General features: G+C 37.2%; 1 protein-coding gene across 4 annotated transcripts; it reads right to left on the bottom strand.

Moving 5' to 3' along the window:
- Positions 1-4,514: 4,514 nt before the first annotated feature.
- LOC134544224 (uncharacterized) lies at positions 4,515-12,791 on the bottom strand. Of its 4 annotated transcripts, none has more exons than XM_063388461.1 (3): positions 12,278-12,791; positions 9,090-10,804; positions 4,515-8,100 (listed from the first exon to the last, which is right to left on the bottom strand). In XM_063388461.1, the coding sequence occupies exons 1-2, from the start codon at positions 12,376-12,378 to the stop codon at positions 9,427-9,429; spliced, it is 1,479 nt and encodes a 492-aa protein (XP_063244531.1). In that variant the 5' UTR covers positions 12,379-12,791; the 3' UTR covers positions 4,515-8,100; positions 9,090-9,426. The 4 variants fall into 4 exon arrangements, with proteins under 4 accessions (XP_063244531.1, XP_063244533.1, XP_063244532.1 ...); XM_063388463.1 differs by having other exon boundaries at positions 12,278-12,776; XM_063388462.1 differs by having other exon boundaries at positions 4,515-10,804.
- Between the last annotated feature and the right edge of the window lie 6,403 nt (positions 12,792-19,194).

Below are 19,194 nucleotides of genomic sequence, written 5' to 3'. Positions count from 1 at the left end.
CCTGGTTAAAAATAGTTTTTCAAAGATTTTACTAAGAGAGCTGAGCAGTGAAATAGGGCGTCTGTTTTCGGGCATTTTAGGATTTTTACCTGGTTTTGGTATAGTAATAATTTTAGCAGTCTTCCAGGAGCTGGGGAAGTGTTGAAACGTGAGTATGGCATTGAAAAGATCTGTTATGGCGGATAGAGCATTAAATGGCAGATTTTTAAGAAGTTGATAAGTAATTTTATCCTCACCCGGGGCTTTATTTAGTTTTACGTGTTTGATAATGCTGATTACTTCCGGGAGAGTGACTGGATCGGGAATGGAAGTGGGAGGGGAGTGATTGAAATTATTTATATTTTCTAATAGCTCCTGCGTAAAAATCGGGTCTCCGATGTCGTTATTCGGTGTAAATTGCTGTTCGTAGCAATCGGCAATTGCGTTAGCTTTATCAGATGGTTCGTAAAGAAGTGTACCTGTCGGGGATTGAACCGGGTTAGAGTTTGTATTTTTAGTCGTGTTTCTTAATACTTTAGCTATTTTCCAGAATTTATTCATGCTATCAGAGAGTTCAGCTACAAAGTGTTCCCAGTTATGTATTTTTAATTTGAGAAGTTCGTGCCTAAGTTGATTTTTAAGTGCGTAATATTTATTTTTATTTTCAATTGTGCGGAATTTTTGGTATTTATGGCGTGCTTGTCTTTTATTTATTAGGAGGAGGTCGGCATCCGGAAATGCATGTTTTAAAAATTCGCGCCTATTTAAAAACGTGGTGTGCTTTTTAACTATGTTTAAAAACGTATTTTGAATTATTTCGGCCGCGGGGTCTATTTGTTCTTTAGAAGTTATTATTATATTATTATTTTCAAATATTTCCTCTAATTCTATTTTAAATGTCTCCCAGTTGATGACCGGGGTTCGACAAAGTACTGGGTTTGGATGTGTTAGAACATGTGTTTCAATAACACAGTGTACAGGCAAATGGTCAGAATCAAGTTCTGGCAGAACTTTTAGTTGAATATTTATATTAGGAATATTAGTGAGAATTATATCTAAAACGTCTGGCTGATGGCTGATATTAGCATGGTAATGCGTGGGAGTGATCGGCGCATGGATTAAATATTTATTTTGTAGTGAGTGTTCGCTTAACACTGCACCTTTGCGATTGTTATATCTACTGTTCCACTGTTTATGTTTTGCATTTAGATCACCAGCTATAATGAATGGGTGCGGTTGGTTTATTATTTCGTTGAGGTCTTTATTTAGCAGAGGTTTATTTGGCGAGCAGTAGGCTGCGACTAAAGTTATGTGGCCGGTATTTGTGCGAATATTTATAGACGTATTTTCTATGTGGCTGGTTTCTGAAGGTTTATTTATGTGGTGTTGAAGTCGGTTATGGACTAAAATTAGAGTTCCCCCTCCGGCCGTTACTCTGTCTGTGCGGTAAGTTATGTAATTTTTAATAGTGCAACGTTTTGTAGGTTTTAAAAATGTTTCGTTAATTAAGGCCACTTCCACTCCGTACTCCTCCAGAACTCTCTCAAGTTCGTAGAGTTGTGTAGTTATCCCATTGGCATTCCAGTACAGGATGGAAAGGGTACCTGGGTTCGGGGCAGGAGGATGTGTACCCATTAAACGGCCCCGGAGAAGGTTGTCAGGGCCTGCACCAGCAAGAGGGTCTTCATTGAAGGATCGGTGGCTGTGTTGGCAAGGAGCATGTAGGGCTTCATGTGTGCCATGAATGCGGCGAAGTTGGCATCACGCAGGAAATTCATCAGGTCCCGGAGGTCGGACATGGCGGATTGGATGCCAGCACAGTCGCCGAGGGAGCTTGGAGTTGCGGTAGGAGCTTGGGGATGGGGGGGTGGGTGTTGGGAGGGGGTGGGGGGAGGAGGGGGGGTGGGAGCTGGTGTGTGTTGCGGTACGATGATGCGTTGTGCGTTGTTGTTCGCCGCCTGTGCGAACGAGAAAGTTGGCACCACTGGCCTCGTGGGTGCGGGGGGTGGTAGTGGGTAGTGAGCTGGTGTTGGCTGTGGCGCAAGAGGCTGCGCGAGTTCTGCGCGCGAAGACGCCTGATCCTGACGGAATTGCACATACTTCAGGTATTCGGGGCAAAGTTTGGAGTTCCCCTCGTGCACGCCATTGCCCTTGCAGTTCGCACAGTTGGGATTTTTGTTGAGGTTGGGACAGGCGGCGTATGTGTGGGGCCCGGCGCAGTGCTTGCATTTGGTGGCGAGTCGGCAGAAGTTGCGAGTGTGCAAAAATTTCCAACAGTTCTGACACTGCGCAACGTCTCCGACACGTTTTCGGTATTGTGTCACTTCAACACGGGTCATGTTGATAGTTGTGAGTGACGTGAGGCGAGGGAGGGTATCGTTCTTAGCGGCCGTGACGCTAAAGAGTGGCAGTGGCTCCTCCCAGGTGTTGGTGGGATCGGCAGGGTCCGCGCATTTTTTGTGAAATTGGTACACGTCCAGGATGGTGTACCCACGTGCCTCCAAGTCTTCTCTAATTGATTCGATGGGTGTGGCGCGCGGCATGCGGACAACAACTTTCTGAGGCAACTCAGAGGATGTACAGAAAGTGTAGTACGGAATGGGCACTGAATCAAGGTACTGTTTGAGAGAGTGGTAGGCCTGCAAGTGTTCGCACGCAATCTGTAGGCCCTCGCGCACGAGAGAAATCTGCGCGGCCCCTGGGGCGAGAGATCGCATGCGAGCCACTAGCTGGCTGTAGAGAGACTGGTCTGGAACGACCAGCCCAGAGACAATCTATACGGGGAGACCGGTAAGTCATAGATAATACACGGTTCCGACTTTAAAGGCGACACGTGCTGCCATCTGTGATTGTACCACAAACTATTTAGACAAAAGGCAAACATCAGCGCTCCCAGTGGCGACTACCGGAACTACGTGAACCACGCTCGGTCGTGGCGGGTTTTTCGAATATACTGTTCTTATATGTAAATATTAACTGATGTTTTTATTTTTAAAATAGGCTATCTAGAGAGGGCAATAAACAAAATAAACGTATATTTAATAGGTTTGACATACAATACCAGCACTACAGCAACATTGAAACAAATAAAACTTGGAATTACTGGTTTGTATAATTTTTCTTTGAGTTTAAATTTTTCTCCTTCTTTATAACCTATTTGTATTTATTGTGTACAAAAGCAGAGAAACAACCAGTCTGTTTTCAAAGCAGGTAACATATTATCATGCAAAAAAATTTTTTAAATGTTTTACCTAAGTACTTGTTTTAATTATACAGCCACCTTAAAATATACATCTTCATTGTATAGTGCAGGGTATTGCTATTATTTTCTTATTATAAGAAAATAATTAATTACAAGTATTACTCATAAATAAAAAGCCATTATAAAATATCAGGAGATAATAATATATGTGAGACTATCAATTTGTAAACTGTTTGATATAATGCAATGATCTGCAAGTAATTAAGTTTTTAATTTAGATTACGTCCCCAATTTCGTGTCCTCTACATATTATGTTACCTTGATGAACATACACTTACCTCATTTTTACTTCATTAAGTAGCCAGGTTGAAAAATAGTGAAACATGTGAAATACTCATTGTAATTAATATTATATAGTGATCCCCAAAAAATTACACAATTTCACCTATTACAGATACCTTAACTTTTATTTTGGTCATACATATGCTCAGAAAAACTACAAGTTCCTACAATTTTCACCCCTCTCCATTTTTTGCGCAACAGAAATGGCTGTTTGAAAATTTACAACAGATTACATAAATATGGCAGAATCTATTAACAAAATAAAACCAAAGTGTGAAAGTTAAAATATTTAAAATTAACCAACTTACATTTAGTAATTAAAATATTTCTTGCCAAATTACTATAATCTGATTAAGTTTGGTCTGTAATATTTTCTAAAACTAATATTTGTCTGTGTTACAACTTAAAAAATTTATTTATGTTTATTTGTCATTGGCTATATATTTAAGAAGGTTTCATTGTCTTAGCATATAAATTAATTTACTGTAACCAATCAAAATCTTTTCACTCCTTTACAGTAGAATTTCAGCGAGTAGTTAGCTTGATTACTTTAACAGATTAAATTTTTATAATAAAACCCAACTAACAGCTTATTAACTCAGGAGTCTAATTCCGAGAAATGCATATAATATGATTATGAGCTACGATTAATAAAATTATAACCATAAACCACTTTTTCTACCCTTAAGAGGTGGAATTCTTTAAGTGTGTGTGTGTATATATACACACACACACACATCCTAGTGTTTAAGTTAATCAAAACACCTAATAAAAATTGTTAAGGTTTGATTGATGCCGGAACAAACAGACGAAAACTCTAAAAAGTATGAACATATTTTTGACTTTAAATTAAATAATTTTACTAGTCATTTCTAACAGTTTATCATCATTTCATCCAATGTATAGACTTTTTACATCAAACAATTCTATTATTTGCTTAGATAGAGATTTAAACAATTTGCTTGTAAGGGGTAAAACAAAAACCAAGTCATTTACTTCCACTAAAATGGTTGATTTTATTTCCATATTATACATAATGCTCTTCCAAAACAAATGCTAGGTATTTAATTATATTTAATTATTTTATTCAAAACTTCAGGTCCTTGCACATTAATAACTTTTAAGTAATTAAGGCATTGAGCATTTTACATGGATCATGAACAGCATTCAAATACATTAGATTTATCATATATACAATACAGAGTTGGTGAGGTTTTGTCTATCAGTTGGTTAAAACTATTCCAGTACTAATGATACTGGTTTCAATGATCATTTAATAGTACAAACAAAAATAATTTTTAATTAGTAAAAAACAGTAACATTTTGTGATTTTCTCTATTAACATTAAAGACCATACACTCGAGTAGTTGTAGGAATTTTCCAGGCTTTGACATGACAGGCAAAATTCAAGGAATTTCAACGAGGTTGAGAAACCTGTAAAACTTTTTTTTTATTAAACATGTATCCCAATTTTATTTAAAAGCATGATATACTGATAAAAACAAACACTTCAGTTAAAGCATGTAACATTTTAGCCATAGCCCCAAAAAAATACAACACACCTGATTACTAAACAAGAAATGGAAATATTTAAACATTAAGTGGGAACAAAAAATGCAGCCACTAAAAAAAAAAAAAAACCAAAATGTAAATTAAAAAATAAAGGGGGGTTTGTAAAATATCCCTCAAAAATATACATACAAAAACTGACAATTGTAACAATATTGTATGTATATATGTATATGTCTCAGTGACCTCTGACATGTTCTGTATCCCTGGAATACCTCCATATGGGATCGACTGAACGAAATGAAATAAATAAATAAAATAAACGGTTGTAATACATTATGAGTATGCTAAAGTATTGACATTTTGTAACACCATATATTGAGTTATAAAAGTTTTAAGGTTAGAATTCACTAAGAAATTGAGTAGATTAAAAAAAACATTTGACCACAGCCTACAGGCACCTATTTATTCTGGAATAGTTATGAAAACTTCTATAAACCTCTTGAAAATGTAATAGACATATCATATTGTCTAATATTCCATAATGATTGCTAAAACATTTTCTCATATTCCATGTAGAGGAAATGTTTTGAATATTTAAAATTTTATGCATCCAGCTTTTATGAGCTTTGAATAATTTTCCTATTATGCGTAATAAGGTAGTTATGAATTTTTATTGTTGACCTTCAAACACTATTTTTCATCCCTTGCAATAATAAGTAGTAGTAAAAAATTTATCTTTGGAAACAAAATAAAGATGGTTTAAAATGTATTTAATCAATTAATTCCATGGGAACAAAGTAGCTCGCAGTTAATTAATGAACATTATTGCAAAATGCTATTTATGACAAATTATATACAACACACTGTATTACTGGCCATGCATCACCATACCCTGTAGTCCTAATGTGTCTATATCAATGTGGCATGCTCGATGCCTAGAGATGGCCAGGTCTCTGAAAATGAGCATAATTAAGGGGGTCAATATCTCACCTCACACATACCACATAACACACTGACCAGGAGTCTCAGACGGGTTCACGTGCCCATTCATGTGGTGGCACCCACCATAAATAACCTCAATATCAAACCACATTAGGTGTAAGGCCCTCACCCTTGCAGTTTTGGTTATGTCATTTAAAAAAAATGTTATTAGACAAGTTTTCTTATAACTCCTATGAATTATACTACATGCAAACTGAAGTGATAATTGTCATACGGGAGTTATAAACTTTTTTTTTTCAATAAATCTTCCTAATTTATATACCTACATCGGATTTTGCCCATTATCGAACTCTGCCAATATTTTCTAATCCTAAATTTTATGCATCAGCTTGAAAGTGATTGGTGAAAATTTGCAGAAGTTAACATTTCAATAAAAATGTGATAGATACATACATACACACACATTTACATATATATATAAACTTCTGAGATGATTTAGGGTTTGGTGTCAATGAACCATGCAACCAAAAATTTACAAAAATTTACTGGAAGTCACACCATGTTAAGGGCCACTATAGGTAGTCTTTCTTCTAAATCTACCTAATACAATATTTACTTCCTTAATTTGCACAAAAATATCATCACACAATGTATTCGTACACTTTTAAATGGGCTGTCTACACAGGAATAAGAAATAATTAAAAGCCATTATGTTACATCCAACCAATCAATGCTCAAGTGACAATTTTACTACAGAACAATATGATTTAATACAGTATACATTAACTATTATCACTGTATATCAATTTTGCAACAAGTCTCTATCATTACCATAATACTAATGAATAAAAGAATATGTGAAATAATAAGAGAAATCACAGGGGGCAAATACCCATCATAATTTTAGACTTAGGCTGCATATACACATATTTGTGTGAACTGTTTTGTACATTTCTACCTGTGTGACAGAACTGACATTTTCCTACAGTGCTTTTTCATTTTCTTGGATGAAATTAAGTTTCTGTTTACCCTCTTACACCACCACCTCACTAAAATCTCACAGATTCCCTTCATAAGGAAATTTTTGATGATGTCCAAATGTTCCTGACATTTACCTTCCTTCAACCACATAAAGTCACATTTATTTTCAAATTCAATGGATACTGTTTTTAGCAGATCATTGGAGTGCGAAATACTAGCCATAATTCCTTCAAACAGTAATGCACATTGCCTGACTAATTTAACTGTACACTGTGATGGATAAGTTAATCTGCTGGTGGTATCTGAAAACTCTTTGAAACATATTGCTGTGTTACAAAAGTCTTCTTCACTACCCACTAACAGCCTACTGCACTCTTCACACACAACCTTCTTCAACACTTTACGGACTATATAACCAGCCACATATGCATCAGGCAGTACAGATATGTCTCCACACTGAACTGCATTTTCAATATCTGCCACTGCATTAACATAACTGTCATAACAAGGCTTCACAACTACATCACCAGAACTAGCATTTTTATCAGAGGGTTCAAGTCCAAAAAGAAAAGTATGTAAATCACTCAAAACTGTTGCGTGATCTGCCTGACAATTACCAGAGTAACCTTTAAATGCCAAACTGTTGATAACAGCTGTCTTCAATGCTGCTGAGAACTGATATATTGTTGGGTTATAATTAGACCCACAGTAAGATCGAATTGCTCCAAACAAGTTTTCCAAAGCATCCTGGTTAAGGTTCCTAAGCTGCAGGAACCGAAACCCAGCTTCCGACAAAACACGCCACACATGAACTGCAGCATTCATAGATGTAATCCAGCCCCACTGTGAAGGAGGACGAGATACCAAACTACGATGCTTACCAGGCGTTAGTGGTGGAGGCTTTTGTTTCCTTTCTCTGTTTAGTCTTCGATCAGCAGTTGGATCAAAGCAAAACTCCCATTTCTGAACTTTGCTTTTAGCTTCATCTTGCCAGAATTCAATATGTGGGCTGTTGGCAGACAGTGCACACCTCAATGGCTTGCCAGACTGTGGATACTGTTCAGTTCCATTAAAGCTATCAAAGATAGCATCCACATCTGCCACAAATGAAGCTGTAATAGTAGCTTCGATTGGCAAAATATCTGGAAAAAAATATTGGAAAACTTTAAGAACTGACAAGCGAGTCTAAAAAACTTAATATATTACAAAATAAATAAAAGTAATTTAGCTCTGGCATTAATGACAAACTGACAATAAAACATCTACATAATTTAAAGTATAGGTTTATATATATATATATATATATATATATATATATATATATATATATATATATATATATATATATATATATATATTGAGAGAGAGAGAGACAGACACACGCACACATGTACGCACGCACACACACACACACACCATTTATTATATACATAAATGTATAAAAATATCCTAATTAACTTCCGATATGAACAGAAAAATATTTGATGTATAAACAAATAAATTATTATATACATTAATGTTTTGATAGTCATAGGTCTCCCGTGCATTAAATGTAGTGAAGGATGCACTGCAATTATGTATCTACATAATAAAATCAAACTGCATGTACGGAAACCTGAAAACTGTTAAGAAATTATTTGTTGTGTGAAATTATTGTTCATTACTAGGAAGCAACAGGGGGTAAGAGTTCCGTAGGCTATTGTGTATCCAAATAAACCTTGTGATCCTGATGGTATGATCCTCATGGCATGATCCTGTACACCTGATCCTGTGGTACATGATGCCTATTTTTAGCAGTGGGGAGGCACGTAACGCCGATGTGGTTCGCGCTTAGCGCAAATCCTGATGTAATTTATCTTATACATAATTTATTTTTTACAACATGTTTCGCGCTGTCGTGCTTATTGCGTCGACGCTACGCGCCTCCCCACTGCTAAAAAAATAAGCTTTTTGTACCAAAGGATCAGGTGAAAATGATCATGCCATCATGATCAAAGGTATATCTGGATACACCCGGATATGCAAAACAGAACTTTTACCCAACACTGTTCATTTTATTGTCATTTGCCAACTAAAAGAAAAATGTTTTTATTATAAACATAACAAGAAAAAATAGGCAAAAATATAGTACCTCTACTGACAAAGCTGTGCAAAGTTGCTGCCACAGTATGGCTCATTACTTGTGCAGCAGTTGCAACTTTCATCCGGTCACTGGAGGTAGGTGTGAGGTGGGCATCTGTAAGTTTTGGGGCAAGTCTGAAAATGGAGTTGTTCTTATCCTCTTCATACATCCTTTGCAAATGTTCCCAACGGGCCGCTCCACTAACAGTGACATTTCCTCTCACTTTCACACCTCTCACAACATGACTTTCGAACATGTTTCTTGTGCACTTTAAGAGATGTGGTGGATCAAAAAATACTACCATTTTGTGCCCTTCATAATCAAAAACAGGGTCCGGAAACTTTGCTCAGAGTCCTCTAAGAGCAGAAACATTGTTTGTCCCCATGTCGCATACAGTGGCCACTACTTTTAACCCAACAGCTAAACACGCACCCAGCACCTGTTGAATGGCTTGTTTCAGGGCTGGCCCCTTCATTCCACTCCGGGTAAAAAAACATGCAATGGGTTGCTTCCAACGTTTACGTAGACCACGCACCATGAAAACCATTGCCTGGTTTGCCAGCTCTCCTGTTCTACATGCACCGTCATCAACATAACCAAGAATTCTGTCTTCACTAGAGCTATACTGAATATTCTCCTTTAATGACATTTCATCAAACAGTAAACAACAGTATTTGTCATTTTCATTCATTGAGGCTACAATTTCCTGCACCACGTTCAACACTTTCGTATCCACACCACACTTGAAAGGCACAGCATTCAGCATAGATGTCAGCGTTCGTTTGCATGGAAGAACAATCATTTGCTTCAGAAGACGATAAGCTGCAGGACTACGTTTCAAGATTGTGAGGTACATTATTTTTTCTCTTACTGTCCATCGTCTACCTCTAGGGTTTTTCTTTGCACATCGTAACTGGGAAACAAGTAGTTGATATGCAGCTGGAGAAATTCCTTCCCTAAGCTTCAGAAATTGTAAATCGCTCTCTAAACTAACACTCTTGTCAAAGTGACTTAACTGGGTTTTTGCAACGTATTTTTTGCGTAACCTCTTAAGAGCCTTTGTTTTGCTCTGAACTTCTCTGAATAATTTTATTTTCTTAGGTGTCAAATCACTAACTCGAGACACACCAAAATTTCTCAGAAGGGTTGGTCTCAGTTTCTTTTTTTTCTTCTCCACTCCCGGTAGAACTGAAGTAGTCTTAGTTTCAAAATATTCTTTTGACACTGTATCCAAAGGAAGTGCCAGTATTTCAGACAATTCTTCATTCATAGAACTTTCATTGTTATAACCAACATTCAGCTTACATCTGACTTTGGAAGGACATTTTATCAATGTGGATGATGTCTCCTGTACTAGAAAAGTATCTGCAGGTCTTCCAGAAATACCAGGAATTGGCACACCTGTTGAAGAACTGGCATACACACGCTGTACACTGCCTGGGAGTACATGTGGTGATGATGGCGACAACGATGACACACAGTGTTGACTAGGAAAAACCTGCGGTTCTGTAACTTTTGGTTGAACTTTAGCTATGGGGTGAATTACATGCCCAAAAACTGAAGGTACAGCATTTCGGTTCAATTTCTTTCTTTCCGCAGAAACATAATCTGAATAAAGAAAATGTTCAGCACACAAATATTTAGCATGGTAAACACCCAAATCATGAATTTGAGTGATTTCTTGCCCACCCAATTCAATGACTGCATTGAGCCAATTCTTGATTCTGAAAAGAACAAATTAATAATTAATACAATTTTCACTCGATATACTGCAAAGAAAAACCATTAAAATTTTTGATTTATACGTACTAACAAAAATATAGCCTTATCTATTAAACAACATAAGTGTTACATGTAAGCCTATACTTGCTCTATTACTCTGAAAATTTACTGTAATGCAGGAAGTGAAATTAAAAACAGAAAACTGTGTTACATTTTAAAAAAAGGAGGAGAAATGAATGATGTTATAGGAGTAAGCAAAAAAGGTTGGGATTCAGTAGGATTTCATTATTTAGTAACAATGTAGTTGACATGTTGTTGTGTGGTTTTTTTGATGGGAAGTATATAACTTAGTGTAAGACTTCTTGAGATGATTTTATCTCTGTATCCTAAAGTAGATTACACTCCCACCCAGTCTAATATATTCCGCAATAACAGCATTTAACTTTTTGAATTTGAGACTTAAAGATATTTTATTGGAATTGTGACGAATAATACAGTCCCATCCAGCATTGGCAGTGTTGATGTATCACATATTTGCTCTTAAGGTGGACTCTTACAAAAATGTGGTACGAGCTCACCCAGCTGTGACAGGTGCGACATAAAGGATGGTATGCTTAAACTGTTGTACTAAGCACAATATTGCTACATGGCTTTGATTATTATACACTTAATTAAACAGTGGCAGTGTTAATGAAATATACATTGGCTAAGATGAGCTCTTACAAAAATTTGGTACAAGATCACCGGTGGTGACATAGCTGCGACACAAGGATGGTCTGCTTACACTTTATTAAGCACTATATTGCTACATGGCTTTATAATTTTATAAACTAAAAAAAAATAGTGGCAGTGTTAAGGAAATATATGTTGGCTAAGATAGGCTCTTACAAAAATGTGGTATGAGCTCACCCAGTTGTGACATGTGTGATATAAAGGATGGTCTGCTTAAACTTTATTGCTATGTGGATTGTTTAATATTTAATTTAATTTAATTTTTCAACATATAAGCAACAGACTTTCCTAGTAGACTGCCAAACGAACGAAAGCCTATATAACAATTAATCTGATAGTCTCGGTTGCCCTCAAATCTGCATTCTGTACAATTCTGTACTTCGCTATAACCTTCCCCATATAGTACCACTGTCAATGGTAGGAATTTATCTCCGCCGTTTGCAATACATTCAGGAAGGTTTATATTAATAATTTGAAATGTTTCCGAATTTTTAATATATTTTTTTAATGAATAGGGGCTAAACTAGATAATTATCGCTTAGGTAAACAGAGCGAACGGAAAACGCGATAGGTATGGATTTTAAGGTTATTATAGTAACAAGTTATTTGCAAGCACACCAGGGCCACATAACAAAGGGCGTGCCGAATGCGTCTAAGATGTTTCCCATGAATGTACTATACATATTATTATAGTTTTTACTTATTTCACTTGTAAAACTTTTCATAAAACTAGGAATACTCACTGATCAGAAGATCTTGGAAAACGGTGCACAACCACATCTGGATTTACGAATGTGCTATTTCCACACGATTCTACAAAGCATCGGTGAGCGTTTCTAGCCATCTCCAAAATAGTTACATTATTCAGCTCCCGCAATTAAAAAACGACCAAAATCAAAATTGTTATCAAAAAAGTAAGAAATCGGTTAAAGATTCACTCTCCTCACAATATAAACATTTGTCGAACGCACACGAGACACGCCATTACCAACAATAAATTCATTTTCATTTAATTTTTTAAAATGTTCTATAATGTTCGTTTTTATATAACGAAATTAAAAATATATTTTTTAAAATACGAAACATGAATTAACATAATTTAATAATTGTTAAATAAATTATAAACAACTTGTTTACTAAAAATTAAGTTTCTTTAGCGCTATCTATTTTTGTACCAAAAATTAACTCCGGATCACTAGCTCCATCTGTGAATGCCAAGCGTAGTTACATCAAGGAACCTTGTCGGACATTTGAGTTGCTACCCCCCTGGACCAGCCTGAGCGCGTGTTTGCGCGGTCCTGAGACACGCGGGGTGCGGGTGGAGGGGGCGGCTGCGCCCTGATTGGCCGGAGCTGGAGCGGGTGGAGAGGGGGCGCCAGTGGCGTAGCCAGGATTTGTGTATGGGGGGTGTTAAGAAACATGGCCCCCCCCCCCCCCCCCCCGTATTAAAGCGGGGGGTCCGGGGGTCCTCCCCCGGGAAAAATTGGATTTTAAGGTGTAAAATAGTGCTATTTGAGCAGTTTTCGGTACTTAAATTAAAATGTTGTAATGGTAAAAATTTTATTAATTTTAATATGAAATTTGTTTCAGTGATGAATAAGAAATTAATTAAAGATTTGGTGCTAAGGGGGGGGGTTTGAACCCCTAAAACCCCCCCCTGGCTACGCCCCTGGGGGGCGCTGGAGGGCCCTGCCGTGGGTCGGGACGCGTCTGCCTCCGCGAGCGTGGCGAAGCGATTTGTAATCGCGATTTCAGGTGGCCTGACTGCTGGCGCTGTTGTTCGCTGCCGTTTTCGCTGCGTGGTCCATTCAGCTTGTCGCTCCTGTTCCTCCTCTCGCTGCTCTGCTGCATTCTTTTCTTTTTCCTGGAAGTGCAGCCAGGCCCTGAATTTCACCATGTCGCTCGCGGGGACCATGAGCGGCGCGGAGTCGGTAGGAGGGACAGAGGTGGTCGTGTCCATGTTCGTGGGTTCCTAGGGGGGTGCGGTGTCTGATATGGTGTGGTCAGGTACCTGTACCTGAAAAGTACCTCCCTCGTAGGAGATTAGGGCTGCGCCAGGCGGAAGGTTGTCCGGGATTGACAGGGACGGGATGTCCTGTTCCTGCATGCCACTGGCCCCTTCCCCAGCCGGCCCCAGGGCGCGGGTGTAGGAGGGGGGGGGGAGGTTGCTGGAATGCCTGTCTGTTGCTTTAAGAGCGTGTGGTCTGTCAAAAACGTATCCCTAATCGCTGTGAGGGGGCTCGCCGCTGACCCGAGCGGGCTAGGCTCGAGATGACCTGTCGAGTTGTCAAAAATTAACTCGCAGGTCGGCTGCCACCCTCGTGTCCACGAGCTATCGAAGCGGTGCGAAGCGAAGAAGGAGGCAGGGCCGCACTCCGACGATCCGAACAGCTCAAGGTCGCGATGAATCTGCCAGTCGGGCGTCTATAAATTTATAGATGCGTTGACACTTTTACAGCCTGAGCGTCTTAGCAGACAGGAAACCTTTCTTTACACTTTGGCAATGTCGGGTCCTTACAGCTCACCCTAAACCCTCGCAGTAGCTCCACAAAACTTCCTTTTCCAATGGCTGCGCAGATGGAACATCTTTCCCAACTTGCAGTTTTTGTAAGACCTTACAAAAACGTATATACACAAATTAAGCATACAATAAATAAAATAATTTGTAATCGTGGTACAAAAGTAATGAAAGAATTAAAAATATTAATACATCTGGCGGGTGAAGCTGCCTGCAAGGAAAACTATGCGCGCGATCTTGTTGCTGTCCGTCGGCATTATAAGTGTCGGCCCAGACAAAAATTATGATTAGAATATTTTGTTAAGAAATGTTACAGTTTTCATTTGGTACATGGCTGATATTCGGCCAATACTTGGTATGAGTCCTGGAGTCGTTTTTATAAAATGCAAGTTTTTGAAATATGTACCTTCTTTGACCTTATATGATTTAAAGAATACTATTAATAAATACTATTTTTTTTAGTTAAATACAAAGCGTCATATCTTGCGTTTAGGACCTTGTGGTTGGATTTTTATATTTCAGTTTTAAACGGAGAAATAAAATGGTTTTTTTCAGGTCCTGTAATGGGCGAGTGAAGCTATTGCCTGCAAGGAAAACAGGGCGCGCGATCTTGTTGCTGTCCGTCGGCATTAAAAGTGTCGGCCCAGACAAAAATTCTGAAAGGTATATTTTGTTAAGAAATGTTACAGCTTTTATTTGGTACATGGCTGATGTTCGGCCAATACTTGGTATGAGTCCTGGAGTCGTTTTAATATAATCCAAGTTTTTGAAATATGTACCTTATTTGACCTTATATGATTTAAAGAATACTATTAATAAATACTATTTTTTTTTAGTTAAATACAAACCGTCATATCTTGCGTTTAGGACCTTGTGGTTGGATTTTTATATTTCAGTTTAAAAACGGAGAAATAAAATGGTTTTTTTCAGGTCCTGTAATGGGAAGGGTGAAGCTATTGCCTGCAAGGAAAACAGGGCGCGCGATCTTGTTGCTGTCCGTCGGCATTAAAAGTGTCGGCCCAGACAAAAATTCTGAAAGGTATATTTTGTTAAGAAATGTTACAGCTTTTATTTGGTACATGGCTGATGTTCGGCCAATACTTGGTATGAGTCCTGGAGTCGTTTTAATATAATCCAAGTTTTTGAAATATGTACCTTATTTGACCTTATATGATTTAAAGAATACTATTAATAAATACTATTTTTTTTAGTTAAATACAAACCGTCATATCTTGCGTTTAGGACCTTGTGGTTGGATTTTTATATTTCAGTTTTAAACGGAGAAATAAAATGGTTTTTTTCAGGTCCTGTAATGGGAAGGGTGAAGCTATTGCCTGCAAGGAAAACAGGGCGCGCGATCTTGTTGCTGTCCGTCGGCATTAAAAGTGTCGGCCCAGACAAAAATTCTGAAAGGTATATTTTGTTAAGAAATGTTACAGCTTTTATTTGGTACATGGCTGATGTTCGGCCAATACTTGGTATGAGTCCTGGAGTCGTTTTAATATAATCCAAGTTTTTGAAATATGTACCTTATTTGACCTTATATGATTTAAAGAATACTATTAATAAATACTATTTTTTTTTAGTTAAATACAAACCGTCATATCTTGCGTTTAGGACCTTGTGGTTGGATTTTTATATTTCAGTTTTAAACGGAGAAATAAAATGGTTTTTTCAGGTCCTGTAATGGGCGAGTGAAGTTATTGCCTGCAAGGAAAACAGGGCGCGCAATCTTGTTGCTGTCCGTCGGCATTATAAGTGTCGGCCCAGACAAAAATTCTGAAAAGTATATTTTGTTAATAATGTTACAGGTTTCATTTGGTACATGGCTAATGTTCGACCAATACTTGGTATGAGTCCTGGAGTCGTTTTTATAAAATGCAAGTTTTTGAAATATGTACATTTTTGACCTTAAATAATTTAAAGAATACTATTAATAAATACAATTTTTTTAGTAAATACAATGCACCATTTCTTGCGTTTAGGACCTTGTAGTTGGAATTTTATATTTCAGTTTTAAACGGAGAAATAAAATGGTTTTTTCGTGGCCTGTAATGGGCGGGTAAATCTATTGCCTGCAAGGAAAACTGGGCGCGCAAACTTGTTTCTGTCCGTCGGCATTAAAAGTGTCGGCCCAGACAGAAATTCTGAAAAGTATATTTTGTTAATAAATGTTACAGGTTTCATTTGGTACATGGCTAATGTTCGACCAATACTTGGTATGAGTCCTGGAGTCGTTTTTATAAAATGCAAGTTTTTGAAATATGTACCTTTTTTGACCTTTTATAATTTAAAGAATACTATTAATAAATACCATTTTTTTTAGTGTAATACTAAGCGTAAAATCTTGCGTTTAGGACCTTGTAGTTGGATTTTTATATTTCAGTTTTAAACGGAGAAATAAAATGGTTTTTTCAGGTCCTGTAATGGGCGAGTGAAGCTATTGCCTGCAAGGAAAAAAGGGCGCGCGATCTTGTTGCTGTCCGTCGGCATTAAAAGTGTCGGCCCAGACAAAAATTCTGAAAAGTATATTTTGTTAAGAAATGTTACAGCTTTCATTTGGTACATGGCTAATGTTCGGCCAATACTTGGTATGAGTCCTGGAGTCGTTTTGATAAAATGCAAGTTTTTGAAATATGTACCTTCTTTGACCTTATATGATTTAAAGAATACTATTAATAAATACTATTTTTTTTAGTTAAATACAAAGCGTCATATCTTGCGTTTGGGACCTTGTAGTGGGATTTTTATATTTCAGTTTTAAACGGAGAAATAAAATGGTTTTTTCAGGTCCTATAATGGGAAGGGTGAAGCTATTGCCTGCAAGGAAAACAGGGCGCGCGATCTTGTTGCTGTCCGTCGGCATTAAAAGTGTCGGCCCAGACAGAAATTCTGAAAAGTATATTTTGTTAAGAAATGTTACAGGTTTCATTTGGTACATGGCTGATGTTCGGCCAATACTTGGTATGAGTCCTGGAGTCGTTTTAATATAATCCAAGTTTTTGAAATATGTACCTTCTTTGACCTTATATGATTTAAAGAATACTATTAATAAATACTATTTTTTTAGTTAAATACAAAGCGTCATATCTTGCGTTTAGGACCTTGTGGTTGGATTTTTATATTTCAGTTTTAAACGGAGAAATAAAATGGTTTTTTTCAGGTCCTGTAATGGGCGAGTGAAGCTATTGCCTGCAAGGAAAAAAGGGCGCGCGATCTTGTTGCTGTCCGTCGGCATTAAAAGTGTCGGCCCAGACAAAAATTCTGAAAAGTATATTTTGTTAAGAAATGTTACAGCTTTCATTTGGTACATGGCTGATGTTCGGCCAATACTTGGTATGAGTCCTGGAGTCGTTTTAATATAATCCAAGTTTTTGAAATATGTACCTACTTTGACCTTATATGATTTAAATAATACTATTAATAAATACTATTTTTTTCAGTTAAATACAAACCGTCATATCTTGCGTTTAGGACCTTGTGGTTGGATTTTTATATTTCAGTTTTAAACGGAGAAATAAAATGGTTTTTTCAGGTCCTGTAATGGGCGAGTGAAGCTATTGCCTGCAAGGAAAACAGGGCGCGCGATCTTGTTGCTGTCCGTCGGCATTAAAAGTGTCGGCCCAGACAAAAATTCTGAAAAGTATATTTTGTTAAGAAATGTTACAGCTTTCATTTGGTACATGGCTGATGTTCGGCCAATACTTGGTATGAGTCCTGGAGTCGTTTTAATATAATCCAAGTTTTTGAAATATGTACCTTCTTTGACCTTATATGTTTTAAAGAATACTATTAATAAATACTATTTTTTTTAGTTAAATACAAAGCGTCATATCTTGCGTTTAGGACCTTGTGGTTGGATTTTTATATTTCAGTTTTAAACGGAGAAATAAAATGGTTTTTTCAGGTCCTGTAATGGGCGAGTGAAGCTATTGCCTGCAAGGAAAACAGGGCGCGCGATCTTGTTGCTGTCCGTCGGCATTAAAAGTGTCGGCCCAGACAAAAATTCTGAAAGGTATATTTTTTTAAGAAATGTTACAGCTTTTATTTGGTACATGGCTGATGTTCGGCCAATACTTGGTATGAGTCCTGGAGTCGTTTTAATATAATCCAAGTTTTTGAAATATGTACCTTCTTTGACCTTATATGATTTAAAGAATACTATTAATAAATACTATTTTTTTCAGTTAAATACAAACCGTCATATCTTGCGTTTAGGACCTTGTGGTTGGATCTTTATATTTCAGTTTTAAACGGAGAAATAAAATGGTTTTTCCAGGTCCTGTAATGGGCGAGTGAAGCTATTGCCTGCAAGGAAAACAGGGCGCGCGATCTTGTTGCTGTCCGTCGGCATTAAAAGTGTCGGCCCAGACAAAAATTCTGAAAAGTATATTTTGTTAAGAAATGTTACAGCTTTCATTTGGTACATGGCTGATGTTCGGCCAATACTTGGTATGAGTCCTGGAGTCGTTTTAATATAATCCAAGTTTTTGAAATATGTACCTTCTTTGACCTTATATGATTTAAAGAATACTATTAATAAATACTATTTTTTTTAGTTAAATACAAACCGTCATATCTTGCGTTTAGGACCTTGTGGTTGGATTTTTATATTTCAGTTTTAAACGGAGAAATAAAATGGTTTTTCCAGGTCCTGTAATGGGCGAGTGAAGCTATTGCCTGCAAGGAAAACAGGGCGCGCGATCTTGTTGCTGTCCGTCGGCATTAAAAGTGTCGGCCCAGACAAAAATTCTGAAAAGTATATTTTGTTAAGAAATGTTACAGCTTTCATTTGGTACATGGCTGATGTTCGGCCAATACTTGGTATGAGTCCTGGAGTTGTTATAATATAATGCCAGTTTTTGAAATATATATCATATTTGACTTTCAAATAATTGTAACATTACGTATAAAAATGCACTTTTTTTTAATATTATTAATTAGCTTTACGTTTTGCCTTTATGACTTCGTAGTTGTATTTTGGTTTACATTTTGTCTATTTTATGTTTGGGTAAATGTTTTTGAAACGCGAAAACTGTCATGGCCACAATGTATGTGTGCGTCTGTTGCTGTTGCTGTCCAAATGCATAATTTTGACTCCGGTGGCAAGCACCGGGCTTTACTGCCGCAGGAGGTACGACG

The sequence above is a fragment of the Bacillus rossius genome, chromosome 1 (genome assembly GCF_032445375.1).
Source record: "Bacillus rossius redtenbacheri isolate Brsri chromosome 1, Brsri_v3, whole genome shotgun sequence".
Lineage (NCBI taxonomy): Eukaryota > Metazoa > Arthropoda > Insecta > Phasmatodea > Bacillidae > Bacillus > Bacillus rossius.
Note: the sequence above shows the minus strand (reverse complement) of the source record. Positions and strands in the feature narration are given on the sequence as shown.